At 41.1% G+C, this 20,689-nt stretch overlaps 5 protein-coding genes across 7 annotated transcripts in view; 3 read left to right on the top strand and 2 right to left on the bottom strand.

Annotated features, from left to right (window-relative positions):
- Nucleotides 1–1,595, top strand: part of LOC143427144 (uncharacterized) — a 54,282-nt gene extending 52,687 nt beyond the window's left edge. For both annotated transcript variants that reach the window (XM_076901064.1, XM_076901065.1), the window contains one exon: nucleotides 194–1,595. In XM_076901064.1, coding sequence (XP_076757179.1) covers nucleotides 194–211 — 18 coding nt within the window. In that variant the 3' untranslated portion in view covers nucleotides 212–1,595. The remainder of the gene's footprint in view (nucleotides 1–193) is intronic.
- A 165-nt stretch (nucleotides 1,596–1,760) lies between these two features.
- Nucleotides 1,761–3,605, bottom strand: Xxylt (Xyloside xylosyltransferase). Its single transcript, XM_076901068.1, has 3 exons — nucleotides 3,111–3,605; nucleotides 2,538–3,011; nucleotides 1,761–2,448 (listed from the first exon to the last, which is right to left on the bottom strand). The coding sequence occupies exons 1-3, from the start codon at nucleotides 3,504–3,506 to the stop codon at nucleotides 2,242–2,244; spliced, it is 1,077 nt and encodes a 358-aa protein (XP_076757183.1). The 5' UTR covers nucleotides 3,507–3,605; the 3' UTR covers nucleotides 1,761–2,241.
- An 8,417-nt stretch (nucleotides 3,606–12,022) lies between these two features.
- On the top strand, nucleotides 12,023–13,429 carry LOC143427004 (uncharacterized). 2 transcript variants are annotated; one of them, XM_076900790.1, is made up of 5 exons: nucleotides 12,023–12,167; nucleotides 12,273–12,427; nucleotides 12,581–12,692; nucleotides 12,902–13,110; nucleotides 13,234–13,429. In XM_076900790.1, the coding sequence occupies exons 1-5, from the start codon at nucleotides 12,064–12,066 to the stop codon at nucleotides 13,338–13,340; spliced, it is 687 nt and encodes a 228-aa protein (XP_076756905.1). In that variant the 5' UTR covers nucleotides 12,023–12,063; the 3' UTR covers nucleotides 13,341–13,429. The 2 variants fall into 2 exon arrangements, with proteins under 2 accessions (XP_076756905.1, XP_076756904.1); XM_076900789.1 differs by having other exon boundaries at nucleotides 12,899–13,110.
- Nucleotides 13,430–14,314: 885 nt separating this feature from the next.
- On the top strand, nucleotides 14,315–18,869 carry LOC143427058 (uncharacterized). The gene is made up of 4 exons (XM_076900885.1): nucleotides 14,315–14,768; nucleotides 14,892–15,183; nucleotides 15,256–16,953; nucleotides 18,787–18,869. Exons 1-3 carry the CDS (start codon nucleotides 14,335–14,337, stop codon nucleotides 16,897–16,899), a joined length of 2,370 nt encoding a protein of 789 aa, XP_076757000.1. The 5' UTR covers nucleotides 14,315–14,334; the 3' UTR covers nucleotides 16,900–16,953; nucleotides 18,787–18,869.
- LOC143427059 (transmembrane protein 26) lies at nucleotides 17,297–20,322 on the bottom strand. The gene is made up of 6 exons (XM_076900886.1): nucleotides 20,129–20,322; nucleotides 19,208–19,385; nucleotides 18,707–19,114; nucleotides 18,262–18,617; nucleotides 17,836–18,183; nucleotides 17,297–17,528 (listed from the first exon to the last, which is right to left on the bottom strand). The coding sequence occupies exons 1-6, from the start codon at nucleotides 20,320–20,322 to the stop codon at nucleotides 17,492–17,494; spliced, it is 1,521 nt and encodes a 506-aa protein (XP_076757001.1). The 3' UTR covers nucleotides 17,297–17,491.
- Between the last annotated feature and the right edge of the window lie 367 nt (nucleotides 20,323–20,689).

Genomic DNA, 20,689 nt, shown 5'->3' with positions numbered 1-20,689 from the left:
GTACTATCATTAGGGAAGTAGTTCTCTGTAAAATCATTTTTCGCGATATAGAAAGTAACAACGATAGGCGGAGGGTGTCAGAGACGAGGAACCAGGACTCTTTGTTAGAAATGAATGTACATTTTACTTGAAAGGACTTTTGGAACCTCTGTCAATGGTTTTACATTTGTTTAATGAAAATTTATGGTTGCAGGCTGCGGAAAGATGTTGAGCACCTCGTGGAATTTGTCGAACATCATGGGATCTCCGTTATTTCTGTAAATCCTCGCCCTGTTTCTATCTCAGGGTGTATTTGTCAAACATGATATTCGTCCGTGCGATGTTGAGGAGAGCTGACAATCGAGGATGTACTGTTCCCAAGAAGATGTTCTGGTGCTTCAAATCGCACAGCCTTACAAAAATATGGTTAATGACTAGCGGGAGAGAAGAGTTTTCCGTTGATTATCTACATTAATCTCTTCGAAATCATTCCACCAACTATTCGGCTGGCTAGTAGTCCGCAGAAATAGCCGCATTTAGTCGCTCACGTGTAAATATCGTGTGTAAAAAGTCGGGACAGCTGAAAGGAGGAGGGGTTTGTCGGTAAAAGAATAAGGTCGATCGATGATGTAAATACATATTGTTTAGGGATGTAAAGAGATTCAGGGGAGTGTTGTATTTTTCGTGTCCAAATAGTCAACGGACCGGTTCAGGTTCGTTTTCGAAACGTTGTTGCTCATTACACGACGCAGTCCACGCAATTCTTGTTAAGTTTTTCTTCTTTTAATTAGTTCGTTCGGCTGTTCAGACTTGATCTATGGCTACTTTTAGAGCGATGTTGGCACCGACTGTGTCATTATCGTTGAGCATCAACATTGCCCTGAAAGCAGTCCGCTATCGTTTGTCGCTCTGAAAGGAGCCCGATTGTAAACGAAACGAGGTTCGAAGGATAGATTGGCTCTGAATAGCTGGGTCAATGTTGACTAACACGTCCTATTCTTTACGATTAATATTAAGTTTCTATCACTGGGACCAAAGGTGACGTCATTTATTTTACGTACTGTACAACGAATTTAGATGCAGTTAGGATGTGTGTATAATTACGAAGGATAGTCTCTTTTTTGTTTTCTGAAAGGAGGAGAAAAAAATCTGGTCAGTCAATATAAGGTTGAAAATCATGATTATCATATATGATGCGTAGGTAGGATGCGTGGTGATCGAGTCTGAAGGAATTTCTGGTGTGTGTTCGTTCAAGGCAACGAATAATTGTTCCAAAACCGATTTCCATTTTTATTTGCGTTTACGTCATTTGCTGTTAATATAAAAGAAAAAAAAAGGAAAGAAAAATTGTTTCGTTCAGATCGTTTCCGTAGATATTGCAACAGGACGATGTTTTTTGAGGAATTAATTTAACGCCTATTATGGTTAATTAACAAATCTGAAAGGTGTATGTTTGTTTTATGAATTACGATCGTTAAGAGGAAATATTTTGATGGCAAGTGGTAATCACCGTGAAAGTGCGTATTCTATACTGTAAATAGCATATAATGTGTTAATACTGTATTTAATATTATTTTTCTTGCGTAAAAAATATATTACGGCGACACTTCTATTTATATATGTTGTTATTTATAGTTCCATTAAAATTGAAGAAAAAGTCACGGATTTTTATTTAACAAATTTGCCTAGAAGGCAACTTGAGATAACCACCGAAATTAGGATAACTGTTAACGAGAATCATTGATATGAAAAGTACAAGTATATACTTATATAAACATTTTAATCATTAGAAAAAATATGTTCATACAACAATATCGTAAAAATGTATTAATCGTATTGTGATTTAACAATTTTTCATGAGATATAGTACTTTCACAATACGTGCACGTAGCAAATGGTATAAAATTAATTTTGAAGGAATATTTTTCAATGTTACGATATTTCCTTATAATATAATACACATATATTTAATTCAAAAACATGTAACATGCAAACTAATATATAAAAAATAGTAGTTTAAAGGCACCGTAAAGTAATCGAACTTACAACTAGTAGTTTTTGTAAACATATTGCCACTGCGACGGAAGATACATATTGCCACCGAAGAATCACAGATTCCGGAACTATAATAACAAGTTCGAACAGCAACAGGTACAGTCTTCAAACCTTTGCAAATTGCACCGACAATGGTTACAGTCTGTGCTTTCAATTCTATAGATCTTGTCATGGCTCGTAAAAGAAATATTACCACAATTGGTAATGTCAATCTTCAGGTATGGGAGTATTGCAATTCCCATGCCATAATTTTGTTTCTGAATCACACCTAGAATAATTTTCAAACACGTCTGTATATCCACGGTCCCTCCACCATGTACACAACTGTCTGTTCCATCCACAATCGATGGTGTGAATCAATTCAGGTCTCTCCATCCCTAAAAGTGTATAAAAATCCTGGTCTCCCAAGTGACCCTGTAAAATAAATGGGAAACGATCTAATTTTTCACTCGAATATGGTACAGAAACAAAAGTAAGGATTCGAATGAAATTATATTCGTTACCTTAAAATGATATTTCTCAGTCATCGTATCGACGCTTTCCTTCTTCACAATTTCATTATAAACAGAAGAGTTTCGTAATCTGTCGAGATTAAAGAGCACCATTCCACTATTGTAGCCAGGATAACCTCTTGAATTAGCAGGCTCGCCGAACAATGTGTTAGGGTGCTTGTTACGGTACAAGTACAGAACGTGTCTGTAAACAGGAGTAAGCTCTGGAGCCAAACCGAATAGGGCTTGACTTCCAAAGTTTTTGAATTCCTCGAAAAGCTCCTTAATATCTTTACGGAACTTGGTGTCGGCATCGAACATCGCTGCCACGCTTTGTTCAATAGGAGCTATCCGATGCAAACCCAGAGATAAGAAGAATAAAGCATCCGAGTAGTAAGTACCCGGTTTACTACTAAAGTGCGGAGACATTATAGATACAATGTCTTCCAGTTGCAACGCTAATTCATGTACATTATAATATTGTATCTGAAACGAGAGGAGAAAGCATTTAATAAGTTCTCTTAAGTGGAGAAGCTTCACAGTGAAACTACTGTGCCTCGCAAAGTAATATGGAGCAACACGCACCTTCATGAATTTCCCCGTGGAAGAAAGGATGTTCATCAAAACTTTCTCAGCGACGTCTTTACTGTCGTTGTCTGTTATTACGTGGAACGCGATATCAACAGAGGACAATCTCAGTAAAGACTCCGCGAAGATCTCAAATTTGCGTCTCATCGGAGAGTTACTGGCAACTTTGGTGAATATGCACCAGACGTTGTAGTAAATCTTCTCGTTTTGTAGGAGCAACGCCGCGGTGGTCGTATCCTCCTCGTTAGGATCGTTCGACTCGGTGGTCGAAACATTTTCATGCTCGGCGTGTAACGTCCAGCGTACACCATTTGACGTCTGGTAGCAGTAAAGCAGTACTAGGAGCACGGCAAGAAACGTCAGATTAATCAGCACCCTGCGTAACAAGAGCATTTAATTACTCGATCATGTTCCGAGTCTCCTCCACACACGAATTTATTCGACTTATTCGAAATGTCCGTCAAATGATCGTCATGCTATCCAACATTTAATTACGATTGCTTTAGATAAAAACAATGATACTAAAAGCAGCGACGAAGATGAAAATAAAAACAATCCACTGGAGGTTTACTAACTGCACCAAAGATATCGACCATCTCCATTTTGGAATTACGTTACCTATGGTTCATCGAATAGAGTCGCAAGGATTCAATAGAAACGTGCAATGTGAAATTAAATTTTACTAAAACTTTAATATGCATCAAACATACTTAAGATAAAATATTTTATCGAGTACTGGATTGTTAGGTTGCAAGAAATGAAATCGAAGTTTGAAAAATCCCACTGTTAGAAACTTGTATGTAATAATTTCAGATATTGTCAGTAGATGGCACTGATCACGCATGTCACTTATAAAAGGTAGTATATCTAGTTATAAATAGTTGGTGCTTTATTTGAATAGCAATTTACGAAATGATAAATATTGCCATACAAAAGATGATAGAATATTAATTAAGATCTACAGGCTTGCGCTTCAAAGGTTCGTTTTTAGAGCTGGTAACTATGGGGACTTGTAATTTACAATAATCAGAAATTATCATTCGAAACGGAAAGGTCTGAACAATCTTTGATTTCCTATATTAAATACAAACAGTAGTTCCTCTTTTTCCGTCTTCCGATGCGAAGACTCGTCTTCTAATTGTTACGTTCAATTTTATTCTTAAGAAATGCATTGTAGCGGAAGAAGAAGATACTTTAAGAAATTTGCGAAGAAATCTTTGAGAAATTCTTATTCAGTGACATCGAAAGATGAATAGAGAGTGGACAATTTTCAAGGACATCGTGTCGAGGAACGTTGCGTTTGCGGATCTCCTTTTTATTCGTATTGTCTCCCGTACTGAAATCTGGACCAACAGTCTGGACCAACTACCTGTCCCGTGCAGAAGACCTCGCGCAGTATTGATCACTGCGGGAGGGAAAGGCACGTTGGGGGCGGTCGATGAACACGTGGCACCGGTGAAACTTCCAAGTGAGGATTTCCACTCCTCGCAAACCATAGGTGGACGGAAAAAGGTAGACAAACCGTCGTCCACGCGTACGACTTATGTAAAAAACAAATGCTGCACCGTAAGATCATCTCCATGAGTATTGATCCATATTATAATCGAAACACATTTCCTAAAATTGTTTTTCAATGTGACTTTGAAATTAGTATCTCTATTCTGGAACTTTCCTCCGAAGCTACTTCAATTAAGAGCAAAGTTTACAACAACCGAGGCATTCTGAATGAAATACCAAACTTTGATGCAGAATTGAAATATTATCATTAAGAAGATTAGTTGGTTTGCATTGAAAAATGTAGAGATTCTTCTCTTTATTCTGAAATACACGATACATATGTGATGCTAACAATTAATTGATAATAGGTTTCAATAAATCGGTGCTCTGAGACGCTTGTATGCATGCAGTTGGTCGGTCAGAACGTTGAGAAGACTTTATCGAAGGAGGCGGTCGGAATGGGAGAGCCACGAAGGAGGGACTCGAAGGGAGAGACGCGGAGAATGCAATCAGAGGGGTTGATAATACGAGCAAGCCGATAGGAACCGACCCAAGAGCGGCGTAATGGTGTTGGTATATAAGGCACGAGCAGCGAACGTCTGCTCCTGACAGCCCATTACCACTGTACAAACGGGAGCACAGAGCTCTGGGAGGATGGTGAAGGCTCTCATCCCTCCCAGCGCCCCATCCCGTCCCTTTCTGCGTCTGTTTCCCTCCTCTAGCCTCGCGTTGCGCTTCATCCGCTTGTACAGCTTGCTCTTCCCGTAGGAAGGTGCTGGAAATCACCTTGAACCAGCGGAACTTCCGCTATGATTTCGTCGTACACGGAAACTGGAGTCCTTTATGCGGGAATGAGTCGTTGTTTAGAAGTTTCAGGATGTTCGAATACCCTCTTGCATGGGAAACTTTTTTATTAGAATTCAAGGTAATTGTGATCTTTTGGAAATTCTAAGCTTGGAAAATATCGTTTAGACGATGATAATCGGTTTCAGTTGAGATTCTTTAACAATTTTTAGATGTTACTATTATTGGTAACGATGGTATCCGCATCCACGTGAACCACGTACGTTTTAAAATTTCAACTGAACACTTTTCACAGTGAATCTGAATTGCATTTATTCCAGAGGGAGTGGGCGGTGTTATATCACTTGAAGCCACGTCAGTCACGTTGGGAAGACAGGCAAGTCTTCGTCCTGGAAGAAATCAGAACGCGTAAGAAAGGGAATCCGCGTGGAATCAATTCCCCGTGTATCCCCTAGCACGGGAGAGTGGCTGGTGGTTTTTCGAGGGTGGCGTCGCGGCCACGCCTGCCAGCTAAGCCACGCCCGTCCACGAACCTACCCCCGGTGGCTGTCTCGAGGGCCGAAGGGCTAATAATTCACGTCAAGAGCATGCCCCACCATAAAGAGTCAGCCACAGGCCGCGGCTCGTCGTATATTCCGTATCAACGTGCCGTATGAACGTTATCCAGCTTCAGTTACTGTTAATTACCGATCATCTTCCGTAATTAATTGCCTCGTCGATCGAGCGGGCCTCTCTGCTAGCGGCTGTTGGATATCGATCGAGTTCGTTCTATCCACGTTGTTGGAAACGTGGCGAGTTATTTTTGCAGGATCGCATCATGGGAAAACTGTGAGGACGTTGGCGTTGAGATAGATACGTTCTTGATTTCGATGGATCTCTGATGTTTCACATTTGCCAGGCAACGAGCTGGAGGAGAATCAGGATAAACTGTTAGATTCTGTAGATTCTTTGGAGGTTAGACTGTTAGGGTGTTATGGAGATTAAGTCAAAGGTATATTCTATCAGAATTCACCTTATAAAGTGGAACTTCTTATACTTTAAATTATATAATAAGTATAATAGTACAGTAAGTTAGCTGTCTATAAAATATTAAAGCGAGGATAAAGGAGTAATAAATAAAAGTTGTATATATGTGGTGTTTGCTAATTAATTGAAAGAAATTGTGGGGATACAAATAAATTGTTAGGCGATAGAGGTCGCTAAATTAATTGCTCGTTTGCATTGTACACGGAACATGTTCCGGGCGGGTGTCGGTGTTTTAACTCTGAAAATCGATATCATCTTTTGTCATTTATTATCTCGCTGGGGAACAAGATCCCGATGATATACCCTGGAGTGGGTTAATTAACGGATCTGACAATTATGTAACGTATCGACTCGTTTACATCCGAGTGTGTTTCGTCATTATTTGCCAATCTATTGTCATCCTGAAAATGATTGTTTCTGGTGGGATTGTGAATAATGTTTCTCTCTATGGGTTTATCAAATTTTTACAACACGCTTTTCGAGTCTTAATTAAAGTATGCTTGCATTTCAGTAGACAAAGACACCAAGAGGTCCATCGAGATGAAAGAATCCTGTAAAATTGTCAACCTAACTTAGTCCACTGTTTCCTTGTTCAACTCTGAAGAATGAAGTATTGAATTAGAACAAAACTATCCTAATCTCCTATAAAATCATCCTATGAGTACAAAAAGTGAATGAGTACAGTGTGAATGTAATTATGAATGTTACTTTGAAACAAATTCAGGACAAATTCTTAAATAAATACAGGTAAGATTATCTATGATATTGACGACAGTTTGATTGTATCGAAATGAAATAAAAAATTCTCAGGACTTTCATCGAGGCAAACGAATCCGCTGAAAATCGCTCACAGAAGCAATCCGCTGAAAGGAATCGACTTTGTCGTCGATGGTCGAGTGTGTGCCCCTAAAATTAGCCACAGTGACATATTGAGGAGCGGGCGAGCCGTGCCCCATGGAACTCTTCCCCGGGGTCTGCTATTAGGCATGAAAGCTGTGCCCTGGGAAAATCAACTGACGCGTAACTAAACGGTGTATCATTAATTCCCGGCGTGTATGTTTATATCGACAGCGTCAAGCAGCATTTGCACGGCCAATTTTCCGTGACGATCGCAGTAACACGGTCTCCTCTTTCATGCCATTTCTGTCCTGCTTCGGTCATCATTTTTGATCCATTGAAATGTAAAGAGCCTTTTAAAATTATCGCACGGCAGTAATTGAAGCATAGCTTTTGGACAAGGCAAAGGACACTTTTCCTGAAAATTCCTTTCCTCGATAATTATTGAAGGTGAGACCAAAAGAACTCTTTAATTTAATGAGAAATTAACGAGAGAATTTGTAACGAATAGGAATTTCATTACCCTTCTATTTTACTATTCTTTTCTCAACGAGTGAAGCTTGTGTCGGTTTCTTTTTGCTACTGCACGCAATAAAGTTTAATTGAATCGGACATCCGTCTCTGTTTCCAATGTTCGTTCCTTCCTGACGGCGTCTTTCACTTTCTGTCTTCGCTGACGCTATTCTTCCTTTTTTCGCAACACTCTTCGTCGCGACGTACAGGATACCTTTCATGCCAATCAACGGCCCTCCATCGCCGAAGGTGAACGCCGATAAACCGGCATCGAGAAATCGACGTTTCCGCTCGACAGCTTCAACGCGTGCGAACGGTCGCGCGGAGGGCGAAATTGAGAGACGGTAAAAAGCACACGACACAACCTCGATACTGTGGAATCATAGAAGCGAAGAACGAAGAGATAATAAAGGTTAAACGAAGCTTATTTTAGATATGAAAAAGCCAACTTTTAATCGCAATACAACTGACGAGCTCAGTTTAATAACAATAATCAATACATCAAAATAATTTTAGGATATCTGGCTACAAGATTAAATGAAATATAAATTGAAAATTAACAATTAGAAGTTGAAGAGAAATTAGCAAAGAATCGAATCTGATTCGGTCCAGTCTGCAAGCCTGAAGCTCCAAGATCCCGCTCTGATGTAACGAGATAAAACGAAAATCATGAAACAGATGAATGATAACTCAAGACGCGGCGTGTTAACCGTTTAATTTTCCTGGTGCCTTTGATCCACCCAACGGAGGACACAGTTCAAGAACCGCACGTTTCATTGTGCCGCGGACCAACACGGCGGTGGTCCTCGGTCGGGGCAAACAGGCTTTGGGCCACCAAGCCTATTTGGTACACGTGTCCTAGCACGTTAAATCTCGACGATCCGCCCCTCTTTGGTGTCGACGGAGAGCCTGGTCCCGTGACAAAAGATCGGCACGCTTCGGCACGTGACCGCCAGTGGGACGACTTCAGGGCACCAGTAAGTGCCAGAAAGCAAAAGGGACGCGGAAGTCTCTGCACTCTGAGTCCTCCCTTCCCTCCTTTTGTTCGCCTCTCCTACGTCACCTTCTCCAGGCTAATTTAAGCGACTGGTTGCGGTAGGAACAGGTTGTGTTTGCCTTAATTAAGGTTCGTACGTTTATTCTATAGTGTGAATGGTTATAGGGTAATATTATTAATTAAGTCTTCTCGCTGTAAATTAATTTCCTCTGCATTTTTCTTCTCACATTCCCCAGGTTTCCTCTTTTATTTTGCTTAGTCATTTTTCTTCCTTTTCCTCGGGACCACCCCACCGCTCTCTTTGTTCAAGCCCCCTTTCTCTCGTGCTACTCTGCTCTCTTTTCAACGTCAGACCGTCGATTGGCCGCAATTCAGTGTCGCGTCGTTGCACACAGTTTGCGGCGGTGAACGTCAACTGCATCGCTCCGCATATTTCATTTCTGGCTGGCTCGCTCGCTATCTGTTACTACTTAAAGGGATATCAACGACGGCCTTGGAAATGAAAAATGCTGTTAATTTATCTCTTTTTGATTTGAAGCGAATGTCCAGGCACAATCGCGAAAGACTAAAAGAAATGAATATACATATTGTAATATAATAACGATTGATATTGCTTTGAATTTCATTCTCAGGGTAAATGGAGTTGATATGGTATTTGTTGATTGAGGATTCCTTCGTCAGAGAGTTTCTCCAAGTTTTGGGTGGAGCATCACACTTGTTAATCATTTGTTAAATCTTCATTTTTTAATATCATCTAGTTGAAAACTGGACTGTGTTACTGCCACTCCACTCATCGCTCCAAATACATCATAAAAGGATTTGGTTAAATAAGACTACCAGAACAATTACGTAAAAACTGGAGTGTACCTTTCCCAAACCACAGTTCAAACAAATTCATGGCTCAGATGGCGCCTCTTTCGCCTCGAACCGCTTCCACATCGGCATATTTAAGCAATAAATAATTTAGCAAACAAATTGATCCCCAGGGACTATAAACAGATACTTAGAGGCACGCGCTTCACCCTGCACCTCTGTCGGGGAATCAATTGACCGTTCTACCGGTTAAGTTGGCCTATGCGTGGACAGGACAATTAATATCCGAGAGAGTATGAGACCCCTACTGTGAGAACCAAAGTGGGGCCCGCGGCGTGAAATCTCTATTATCGAGGGGTTGGTATGGTACCCGCGTTGTTCGATGCTAGTACTCTGTGTGTGTACTCTGGTCGAACTGGTGCTGACAGGGGACCCTTTGCCCCTTGGAGATAATGTAATCGCGAATTAAATGTTTGCACGGATGTCTGCGATCCTTTGGTATTCTTCTATTTGGAAAAGAAATGGGATAGACTGTTAAGGAAAGGAGCAGAGGTGCGAGAAGACAGGAAGAGAAGACGGAAAATGAAGAAAACAGAGGATATAACAAAGGAGAAGAGTGTGAAATGATTGGAAAAGGGAATGGACAATAAAGGAGTATAGATTAATGGAGAAGAAAGAAAAACAAAAAAGCAGAAAGCTCCACGGCGGCGCTCGTTCATGGTTTATATTGATAAAATCTTGAAGAGCATCGTTTCTGAAAAGAGGATGGGAACCAGATGCGACTCGAGTATCGGTTTTACGAGTATCTGTTCGCAAATATACCGGAGCGTGCCGTTTCGAGTATCGCCGTGACAAATTTCAAGAGAGCATTGTATCTCCGCAAACGATTACTTATCTCAATTTGTCACGTACCGCAGGGGTTGGGAAACGAACCTGGTATCGGTTTCTCGATTATTTTCATTTAAAAGTAGAATGACGTTTAATCGTACAATTTTTTCATTTACAAATTCCACATTATACTCTCTAAATTCCATCTAACCATGGATTCCTTTTCTAGATACCTCGCAAACGACGAAAATATCAATTCATCGAGGAGTTCGTCACGAGACTCAAGTTGAACCACCAGATAACATCGAAATATGCAAATTGAACGTGAAAGGGTCCCTGATTCTTCCATCCGGAACGTGTTCTCATACGTTCCACGGCTAATCCCAATTATGTCGACGGATCCAGCGATAGCTGACAATAGTAACTCATCTCGGGACCAACGTCGACGAGCAGAGGCCTCCGACCGTGGCAGAACTTTCCCAGTTAGCTAGGTACAACCCTAGCCGACCAGCATTGTGATCGTATTAACACCTTGCATAATTGCATAGCCACCGACGCCGCCGCGTTCCTCATTGTGCGTCCGTTAAACACGTCTCATTTGAATATTGGCCCATTCAGCGCACTGTCTGCCGCGCGGATTCCCTTTCTCGCCCTGGGACGCTCGATCGCTGATAAAGGGGAGGCCATGCTCGCTTCCTATAGCGATCTGCGGCACTCTTTCTCAGGCTGTCAGCTTTCTTTGGCTACGCACCATTTGCGATAGATATCGCGAGAGTCTGATACGCTGGCTGGAAGGATGATAATAAGAATATTTCGAATAAATTCGAGTATTCAAATTGCTAGTGAAAATCTCAGACACTTATCATCTAATTAATTGGTGGATCGTATGAAGGCATAAAGTCTCTCATAATCACAATCACGATAATCTAGAGTTTATAATTTCCAGCTAGACCAACGTCGATAGCCTCTCTAGCTTAAACTTTGGCAAAAGACTGTGAAGGAGATATAAAAACTCTGTGGAGTGTCTGGAAATAACCCCGTGGAAATTTTCAGATTTAAGAAGAGCCCGACTTTGTCTCCCGTTGGTCGGGCCGCCGCCAAATTGGCGCAAGAGGAGAGGAGGGAGAGCGCAATTTCACCGGTTTCAGGTGGATGGGGGGTAGAAAACGACGGAAATAAAATTTCAGCCAGGCAGTAACAATAAACCGCAGCACTCCGAGGGCGAAAGCAGTGGTTGTCGAACGAACCGCCAATGGCTGGGGTGGTCGGGGGTAAGTTTCACTCTGGCAGAACCGGGATTGGTCGGAATCTCCGCCCAGGGGTTGAATCGATCATCCCCTTGGCGCCGCCACGGACACTGGTATATAAACCAGTCTCCCCAGGGACACTGACGATAGTCCGATTCCTTTTGCCGCCTCGTGCGTCCCCGGTTCAGGCCGCCCACCGTCGTGAAGTGATTCTGGGCCGATACGAAGTTAATTCCAACACAATTGGCTGCAAGCAAAAGTTACAAGTGAACATTTGCGCGAAGATACCTGAGATTTGTGAGGTCTGAGAGTCGTAGAAGAGATTTTGATAGGCTTGTGAGCGAGGGTTGCAAGTGAAGTGATTAATGAGCTGGTAAATAGAGCAACTATGGCCAGCCATTCTAATTACGAGTATGAAGACAGGGGACAGAGAATGAGACACCGGGTTGGTAGCACCTCCAGGGCAGCTGACTCCACTGTGGCCTGCTCAAGGTGAGGCTTCTTACCCGATTTCGTTCCACCACGATAAGTTTCATCTTTGATTTACTTCTGAAAATGATTCTCCATGTTCCTGAATCTGAATCAAATTATCCGTAGTCAGTATTATGTGGGTCCAAGCAGCGACATCAGCGAAGAAGACCTCGCGGAGCTACCTTCATGCGTTTACGCGGGCAGATCTTCTCAACACGTCGCTCACACTTCTTCGCACACTCATTCCCCTCTTCACTACCACATGCCGGTTTCTACACCTGGTAATTGAAGTAATAATCCGCATAGAGAACTTTATTTGGTCGTACTCGAAGATTTCTAATTGGAGATCTGAATGTTTTCTAATCGATAATTGTTCTGCTTCGAAGATAAGCTATACGTTCGCAATCAGACTTACGCGATCGATTTTATTTCAGATCACAATGATCCAGAGATAAACGGTGTTGAGGAGGGTTACTATCCAAATGGCAGCCCGTACAGAATTCAACGACACGCCGCCAACATACGCGAGAGAAAACGTATGCTGAGGTGAGAAATTATTCCCAATAAATTTATTCTGATCGTAGAAGACAAACCTAAAGACTACAAGCAATCGATCATTCGAGTAATTAAATACAAACTACTCTTGTATACCGTATTGCAATGAACTTTGTACAGTTTATACCAGTTAAAAATAAAAAACAAAGGGATCAGTGAATGATCCTAGAGGTTGTCAGTGTGATTACGATTTTTAGCAGCATCAACTCGGCTTTCGACGAGCTACGAGTTCATGTACCAACGTTTCCATACGAGAAGAGGCTGTCCAAGATTGACACTCTACGCCTGGCCATAGCGTACATTGCTCTCCTTAGGGAAGTATTGGCTGCCAGGCTCGACCCATTGACTTACGTCGAGAGGTGCCTTAGAGGAGAAATTAATGGGGAACGCGCTGAATGGAACACCAGTGGTGAGAATTATATTCGCCAGAATCATTCGTTCTGCAATTAGAAGTAGAAAAAAAGCAATTCTTATACGTCTAATACGTTTGGCTGATTATTTTTGAGACACAGAATATTCTATTTCATTGCAGATCTAACTGCCCGCTTGTCGTGGATTAATTGGGAGAATCTAGGCGTGAATCCCAATCGACGATCGGTCCTGACCACGCTCGCCTTGACGACGGACAATATGAATTAAACTGCTAGAAATAAATCATCGAATTCTCTCCTTTTCTTTGTAAATAAATCCCAGTCGAATAGAGTGCCAATGGATGCTATACATGGATATGTATACATTTCAGTTCTAGTCTGGACGTGCAATACGAGCGATGATATTATATTTCGTATTTCTACGTATAAATAATGATAATGTTATACAGACAGGCGTGTACATGTAAAATGAGAATAGCTATTCTAGTTTTAGTATTTTGTTTGGAATAAAATCGGCGCTCGTGAGGAGCTACGACGATCCTCGTTCTCACTGGGCAACCCATTCTTTTTACAAGCCCAATTTCCTTTATTTCTATCTCAAATAAAAAAAAGTTGTTACTTTTCTTTATTATAACTCGCAATAATCGTTTTATTCGAAGATATTAATGAAAAAAGTGTCAAATTTATATTCTAGAATTTTAAACTGGCGGTAAATATCGTAGACCCGCCCCTCGATGATCGATCGACCAATCATTGCACTACCTTTCGTTGATTAATCAACCTGAGATTCAACATCGACAGCCGACAGGTACAATGAAGCTTTCATCACGAATTCTCGATTAAATGACCTACGCGATAAGGTAACGCACTGCTTCAGTTTCGTTTGACACGCATCAGTATTACTAGATGACACTGTTGTCCCTATTATTCCACCATGAGAAACAAAAACACGTGACACGCGCCCCAGCCAGTGTATCGGTTATGTTTCCATCCATCATTCACGGACCAAACAGAAGCGTCTCCGTTTAATCTGCAAGTGTTTCTTAATAAACGTCGAGAATCAAATTTCCTCATCCAAAGGTTAACAAGAATTCCTGCGTATTACAACAACAATTGGTATCCTTTACAAAAAGTTGTATCCAATTTGCGTTCTCGTTAATCCTCGAGTAGACTCGCAAACGAGGTAATCGACAAATGTCTTCCAACAGTGCTGATTAAAGAGCTGTGTATTTTCTCTTAGATCGAGTTTGGCGAGAAATGAGATGGAAGGCGCAAGGAAAATGGACTCGAGACGGAGATACTTCAACGATGGTAAGGACGACGACGATGTGAGCGTGATCGCTGTGATTGGGAAAGAGCAGGATCGGTTCTCAAGGCAGCAGCCGTGCGAAGAACTGGAACGGAAAGAAGAAGATCGACAGATGTTCGAGTTGAGCGACGAACGCTACAAAATGGCACTGCGAAAGCAGCTGGATCTGCAGTCGTTATCGGCTGAGCAGGAGAGCGCGGCTGAGGATCGCAGGAGTATGGCAATTTTGCAGAAACTTCCGCAGGACACGCTTGTTATTAAGCAGGAAAGGAAGTATAAGGACGACAGCGATTACGTGCGCGATTCAACTGAGACGAGCAGCGGTGGCTCGACTTCCGGTAGCGGTGCGACGAAAGTTAGGAGGGTTCATCGAGCCACGAGAAAAATGTAGGTTCTCGAGGGTTGGGAAGACTGAACGTTTTTTTTCAAATTTCTTTTTACCGTGCGCAGATAATCTCATAGATTTGCAGTTTTGATTTTCGAGGAATTTAAGGTACTTTTTAATTGCAGTCGTGGAACAGGGGAAGTTAGAAGAAACCCTGTACGTGTTACGAAAAAGGACAAGAACTTTTCTCGACCAAGGCAACGGTTACTTTCCGCGAAACGGAAAGAGTTGCTGCTCCATTCTGAACCGATAAAACGAGGGAAGTCCTCCGCTATGCCTTACATGAACACGAGATCCGTTACTCGAAAAATGTATAATGTAGGGGCGACTTATCAGGCACCTACCATAAGAGACGAGACAGAGTGGAAAGAATGGCCTGTTCATGGAATGCACGAGCGACCAGTGTACCATCCACAGGCGAGAATCTGCGTGTGCACGATTCGTTTTACTATTCGTCGAAGTATGCATTAATTAAATATACTTTTTTAGGTTGGCCTAGCCGCGGAATATTTGGGCCGTTACTTTACGAGCTTAGACGGATTCTCTTATCGAGAAATAATCGATCGACCGGAGATAGAAGTGGTGTCTGTGGATCCTCACTGTGATTTCCTTCCTTCGTCCACGGAAAAGAAACGAGTGAAGAAAGTCAAGCCCAACAGAGTCTCTTCTAATCCTAAGAATGCGAGAACGGTATTTTCAGAGACGTATGATAGAAGCAAATCGTTCGAACGTTGTATGCACGAGAGTTTCCACTGTGTTCTTGGCTATTGTTCCCAAGTAATGACTCCTGCTTACAAAACCAACGTGGAATGGAAAATAAACATGTTGAATAGTAACAAGAATTCGTCTAACACCACCAAAGAAGCCGAGAAGCAATCTTGTATGACAAATATCGTCGAACAGAGTTCCAGAAGCGAATCGTACGTTAGTTTCAAGGATAACTTTCAAAGGCCAGTCGAAGAGAACAAGTTCCTGGACAATTATACAGTAGCCATGTTCCCGAGAAACGCGAAGACTTTCAGCCAGGTCCCGAAAACGAGACTGTTTCCAGCTCAGAAGGTTTACGTCGCCAATTCCCAAAAATCCATCGCTTTCACCAATCTTAAAACGTTTCAGGGGGGGCAGATAAAGATCCAGGAGATGGTACAGCCCTCCAAGAATCCTTTCATCCTTGTAAATCCACCAGACATCAAGAAAATGCAACTTTTGCAGCCAGTCACCAATAATATAAACATAATTAAAATGGAGGAGTCGTCTGCCACTGAGGAGACCCTAGGGGAACTTTCATCGATATACGAGAACGTGTCTAGCGAGGAGACCGTAAAACAGACTCCCACGAAACGAGGGAGCAAGGTGGAGTTTACTGTGACAAAGTATCTTTTAGATAACACACAATGCAGCAAATTTCAGATAGGGAAAGGATCGAACTCCAACGAGGAAAAGTTCAGCTACGAGCCTTCCGGTAAAGAATTGAACATGAAGACTATTCCTGGCGGTTTTAACAAGTCCTGGTCTACCAGCGAAGCTTCAGAAATTGCCAGGATCCTTTCAGAGTACAATAAAAGTAATACGAAGAAGTCAGCCATAGAAAATCAGAGTTTCTATTCAAACGTGAGGAATATAAGGGTTAAAGAACTGTATAAGAAGGAGGAAAATGCGAAACAAGTTCAAGATGGATCTTCGGACAGAAACCTGAACATAACTTTCCCTGAAGGAAAGTGGCGTCGGTTTCACTTAACCGTGGAGAAGCTAAAGGACTTAAAAACTAATAGTAACAAGAAAAGACTATCTCCTGGAATACAAAATAGGCAATCCTTGTTCAAAATCGATCAAGCAACCGGTGAATCTTCGTCTGAAAGGAATATTAATATTCCTATGCAATTAGAAGTGATCCAAAGAGGGCAGGCGAGTACAGTTAGCTCGGAGAGGAGAGAAATTGCCTCGACGGTGAACAGTTGTCCGGATGCAAGCAAAATAAGGACGCAGTCCCTGCAGGAGTTGTTGGAGAATACAGCCATGTTGTACTGCGCCGCCACAGGCACCCACCAGGACGATCTGGCCAACTATATCGATAGTTTAGATGCCACGCAAAGTATACAATGGCTAGAGGCATGTAATGATTTGATCGTATGATCTATCACGTTATTTAGAGAGACAGCTGAAGGTTTTAGTTTTCTTAATTCTATGGTAAGAGTCCAATCAATTTGCGTTCCGCAGATTTTATTTATCTTCTAGAAGTTCATGTTTTAATTAGTTAGAGAAAGAGCAGCAAGGACAGGGAAAACTATTTTTGTTCCTTTATTAGTGCGCGACAATTAGCAAAAAGTGTTAAGTAACAACGGATAGTAGAAACATTTTTCAATTGTAGTAATTTACGTATGTAAATACGTAAAAAATTCCTGACGCTTAGTTTCAATTACTTATCACTAATTTCTAGCTCGTGTTCAGACTACGTTTTTAGTTTAGGCTACTCGAGTGCTGAATTTTTAAATAGCAATAATCGTGATAGTTTACTAACTCTATTTTTTCTTCAGCAATTTTGAATCTAAGATAGGACGCTGTAAAAAACCGGTTAAATTACCAAGAGTTAATTAATATAAATAGTTTTTTTCACTCTTGTGGTCAACACCACACCTCCGTTGATCCCAGCATGAATTAGAATCATGCAAACAACAAGAATCGCAGAGTAGACGAACAAGAGCGCGATTATACCGAGGCTTCGTTGTCAGTCTCTGGTCTGTCGACGTTTTCGATGGATGTATCTGTAACAAAAAGATAGAAGAGATTTGTCTAAAGTCAATCTACTAAATTTGTTATATTTACTAAATAAGTAATCTGACTAGGGTGCTTCTTAGAAAAATATTTTCCCAATGGATGTTCCTACTCTTTTTTTTTTCTGTTCCAAACAAGTGTTCGGTATTTTAGCTAGCAAATAATGCATTTTGTAACGTTTCTTAAATACAATAAATGTTACATGCATAGCTTTTCGCTTGATTATTAACTTGTGTTTTATTTGAGTTTGAAAGTCTTAACGAAATTTATATTCGATATTATTATTAATATTCGCACCTTTTTCTTTCAGATTCCGACTCGCTTTCTTCGCTGACTGTTTTATCTGCCACTTCTTCGGTAGTCGATTCTTCACTGTCGTCCTTGCACCTCCGACTCTTGCTGGAGCTTTTACTGGAGCTGTCGTTCCTGGATTTCATTTTAATGCTCTCTGAATACTTTCTGCTTCCTTTCTCCGACAATTTTCTTTCAACCTTTCTCCTGTGCTTCTCGTCGTCGCTAGAATCTTCAATTTTAGAGTCCTCCCTGCGAGTAGATTTCCTTTTACGATCGTTTCTTTGAGACTTGCCGCGCTTTCCAGAATTTCTGGAGCTGGAAGTCGAGTATCCAGTATCTTGGCGTGTTTTTCTATAAAATTTGATAAAGATCCTCTAAATGAAGCAGACTATTTGATAGATAAATTTGTTAAGTATTATTGCACCGTACCGTTTGGAATGAGCGATATTTCTTGGAGACGAATCGAATTTATCTGCCTCTTCCGTAGTCTCTTCACTCTCCGAGTAATTAGCTTCGACATCTTTATCTCTTCTTCTCCTCCGTCTTTCTTCATATGTTTTCTTACTTCTCGCCCCCTTGTAAACGTCTCCCTTAGATATAATACTGATGTTTGATAATTCAGGTTTCCCCTTTCTCTTGTTTTTGTTCTCCGTTTGCACCACGTACAGTCGGTAAAGTTGGAGAAGTATCACTAAAGTGTTCTTGCACGTGAAGAAGATGTTCATGTAGCTGACTATGCGATAGTGGATGATTAAAATCAGTCTGAACGCGAGAAACGGACCATCCTGAAACAAGATTTGGCCACGAATCGGCGAGCTAATTAGTAATGCGAATCAATCGTTTATGAAAGCAAGTCTTCATAAATGGAACGCACCTGTAAAATCATGTTCAAGGCAATTCCCCAAACGTCGATACTGCAACAACTGGTCTCAGTGTGCACTCTTCTTTTGACAGCGCTTCCGGAGGACAGCCTAGACTTTCTGGACTTGGTGGCCGTCAGGACGACAGTGAATTGCATCAAAGACCACGCCCAGATTCCCAGAGTCAAATAAACCAGGACGGGTTCACGAGCTATGCGATCCTCTTTGAACGAATCGAAGAACTCGATTATGTCTGCCGCTGTGCCGATGTAAACCAACAGCAATTGGCTCAGTTGGTCTCTCGTCAGTTCTCCTTTCGGTAGCATCCATCTTCCGATGATTAAAATTAGCATTAAAAATTGCTCGATCAGGGTGACCCAAGTCTCAGTCGATATTTGTATATCTGGTAAATGTATGTTCACCTAAAGGGTAAGTTAAAATATAGTTTTTCATTTCTTAAGCGTATAATGTTGTTTTTTTTTTTTTTTTGCAACAAGAAGATATATTTCGTGTACACCGAATGCTTTCTCAAGGTGTTTCAGATCCGCGGCAGCCAGATTCGCCAAGTCGAAGTTTTCAGATATGTTCACGTTCGTTTCGAACGCCTTCAATCTTCTGTCAACTTTGTCTAATTCCAGCAGCCATATAGCAGGGACTACGCTGCTCAGATATAAGAAAACGGAAGGGCAGAACCTGTAAGAGAGGATAAACGTAACGCGATAAATCATTTCGCGGTAATTCAGAAGAAGGTAATAAGATGTACGATTTAACGGATGGAATAATAATTAGTTACGGTCATAATATCAAAAAGCATTTAGCTTTTAAACGAATGGTAAAGATGTTTGGGATATTTAAAGACTAGACTTGTTTTTCTAATGTTTAATGCATTGATTTCTTTTGCAGGATTAGGCAGGGTCATAATATCAAAAAGCATTTAGCTTTTAAACGAATGGTAAAGACGTTTGGGATATTTAAAGACTAGACTTGTTTTTCTAATGTTTAATGCATTGATTTCTTTTGCAGGATTAGGCAGAAATATATGTATCCGTGAAATCTGTTCTTGATCGATCGCACAATATGAATGAGAAAAGGAAATTAGAAAAAGGGGTCACTGTTACGCGGCGCTATCTGTATGTCGATAATTTTCGACGTATAGTGGATTGTGTCTCGTCCCGCTCCTGTTACTAATGCTCCAATTTCCGACTGTCAAATTGACACGGGCCCACAAAAACACACCTACTTCTTCCACGAGGAAAGTGGATTCGTTTTATGGTATAGATTGCTGGCGAGAACGCGCGTTTTCCATATAATAATGTGAACAACTGTTTTTTAAACTAATTACATGTTCTAAACTATTACTTTTGCATCTCTTCAAGATCTCGTATTTGGCGCTAATCGTTTCCTTCTATTTTAAAATTTAAATTCCTCAGACTTACCATTTCCATTCTTGATTCTCTTTTATAGTGAGTGTGAAAATTCCTTCGAAGAATAGCAAGAGTATTGGGCAGCTTAAGTACCAAAATAGTGGATTCTTTTTGAAAGTAGTTACTTGCCAGATCGCGATGAAACCGTGGGAGGCGAAAACTATGCGCGTAATTATCGCCTTGACTGTCGCCAGAAATTTTGCCATTTTATTTCATCAAATTAACTGATACAAAATTATTGCGCACCGTGTAATTATTTGGATTAAGTGCGCTAGTTTGTTGCGCGCACTTCCTTCGATTCGTTTGCGTTAAGAAATAGAAAAGAATTTGAAATTAGAACTTTTCATCGATTCCACATTACCACTACATTCTTTATTCGATTCTTTTTGCAGGGTGTTGAAGTAAAATATTGTTTTGCGGTACATTGAGTTCTGTTTCACTGAAGCACACTGTATCAGGACTGGAATAAAAGTGTAGGGGCACCAGTAGGGTTTGGATTTCAAACGGGTGATCGCATGCGCGATGGGAATGCCGGAAACCACCTTTCCCTCTAAACTGGCGATTCTTCGCAGT

The sequence above is a fragment of the Xylocopa sonorina genome, chromosome 9 (genome assembly GCF_050948175.1).
Source record: "Xylocopa sonorina isolate GNS202 chromosome 9, iyXylSono1_principal, whole genome shotgun sequence".
Classification (NCBI taxonomy): domain Eukaryota; kingdom Metazoa; phylum Arthropoda; class Insecta; order Hymenoptera; family Apidae; genus Xylocopa; species Xylocopa sonorina.
Note: the sequence above shows the minus strand (reverse complement) of the source record. Positions and strands in the feature narration are given on the sequence as shown.

Excerpts from the sequence above, each read along its gene's own strand:
- LOC143427004 (XM_076900789.1), top strand. The coding sequence starts at position 12,064 with ATGGCCAGCCATTCTAATTACGAGTATGAAGACAGGGGACAGAGAATG. Across the intron at positions 12,168-12,272 it reads TCCACTGTGGCCTGCTCAAG|TCAGTATTATGTGGGTCCAA; the intron begins GTGAGGCTTCTT and ends AATTATCCGTAG. Across the intron at positions 13,111-13,233 it reads CGCTGAATGGAACACCAGTG|ATCTAACTGCCCGCTTGTCG; the intron begins GTGAGAATTATA and ends ATTTCATTGCAG.
- LOC143427059 (XM_076900886.1), bottom strand. The coding sequence starts at position 20,322 with ATGGCAAAATTTCTGGCGACAGTCAAGGCGATAATTACGCGCATAGTT. Across the intron at positions 19,386-20,128 it reads GAGAATCAAGAATGGAAATG|GTTCTGCCCTTCCGTTTTCT; the intron begins GTAAGTCTGAGG and ends CCTCTCTTACAG. Across the intron at positions 17,529-17,835 it reads TCGGAATCTGAAAGAAAAAG|ATACATCCATCGAAAACGTC; the intron begins GTGCGAATATTA and ends TTTTTGTTACAG.
- LOC143427058 (XM_076900885.1), top strand. The coding sequence starts at position 14,335 with ATGGAAGGCGCAAGGAAAATGGACTCGAGACGGAGATACTTCAACGAT. Across the intron at positions 14,769-14,891 it reads CATCGAGCCACGAGAAAAAT|TCGTGGAACAGGGGAAGTTA; the intron begins GTAGGTTCTCGA and ends TTTTAATTGCAG. Across the intron at positions 15,184-15,255 it reads GACCAGTGTACCATCCACAG|GTTGGCCTAGCCGCGGAATA; the intron begins GCGAGAATCTGC and ends ATACTTTTTTAG.
- Xxylt (XM_076901068.1), bottom strand. The coding sequence starts at position 3,506 with ATGCTCTTGTTACGCAGGGTGCTGATTAATCTGACGTTTCTTGCCGTG. Across the intron at positions 3,012-3,110 it reads CCACGGGGAAATTCATGAAG|ATACAATATTATAATGTACA; the intron begins GTGCGTGTTGCT and ends CTCTCGTTTCAG. Across the intron at positions 2,449-2,537 it reads CTGAGAAATATCATTTTAAG|GGTCACTTGGGAGACCAGGA; the intron begins GTAACGAATATA and ends TTTATTTTACAG.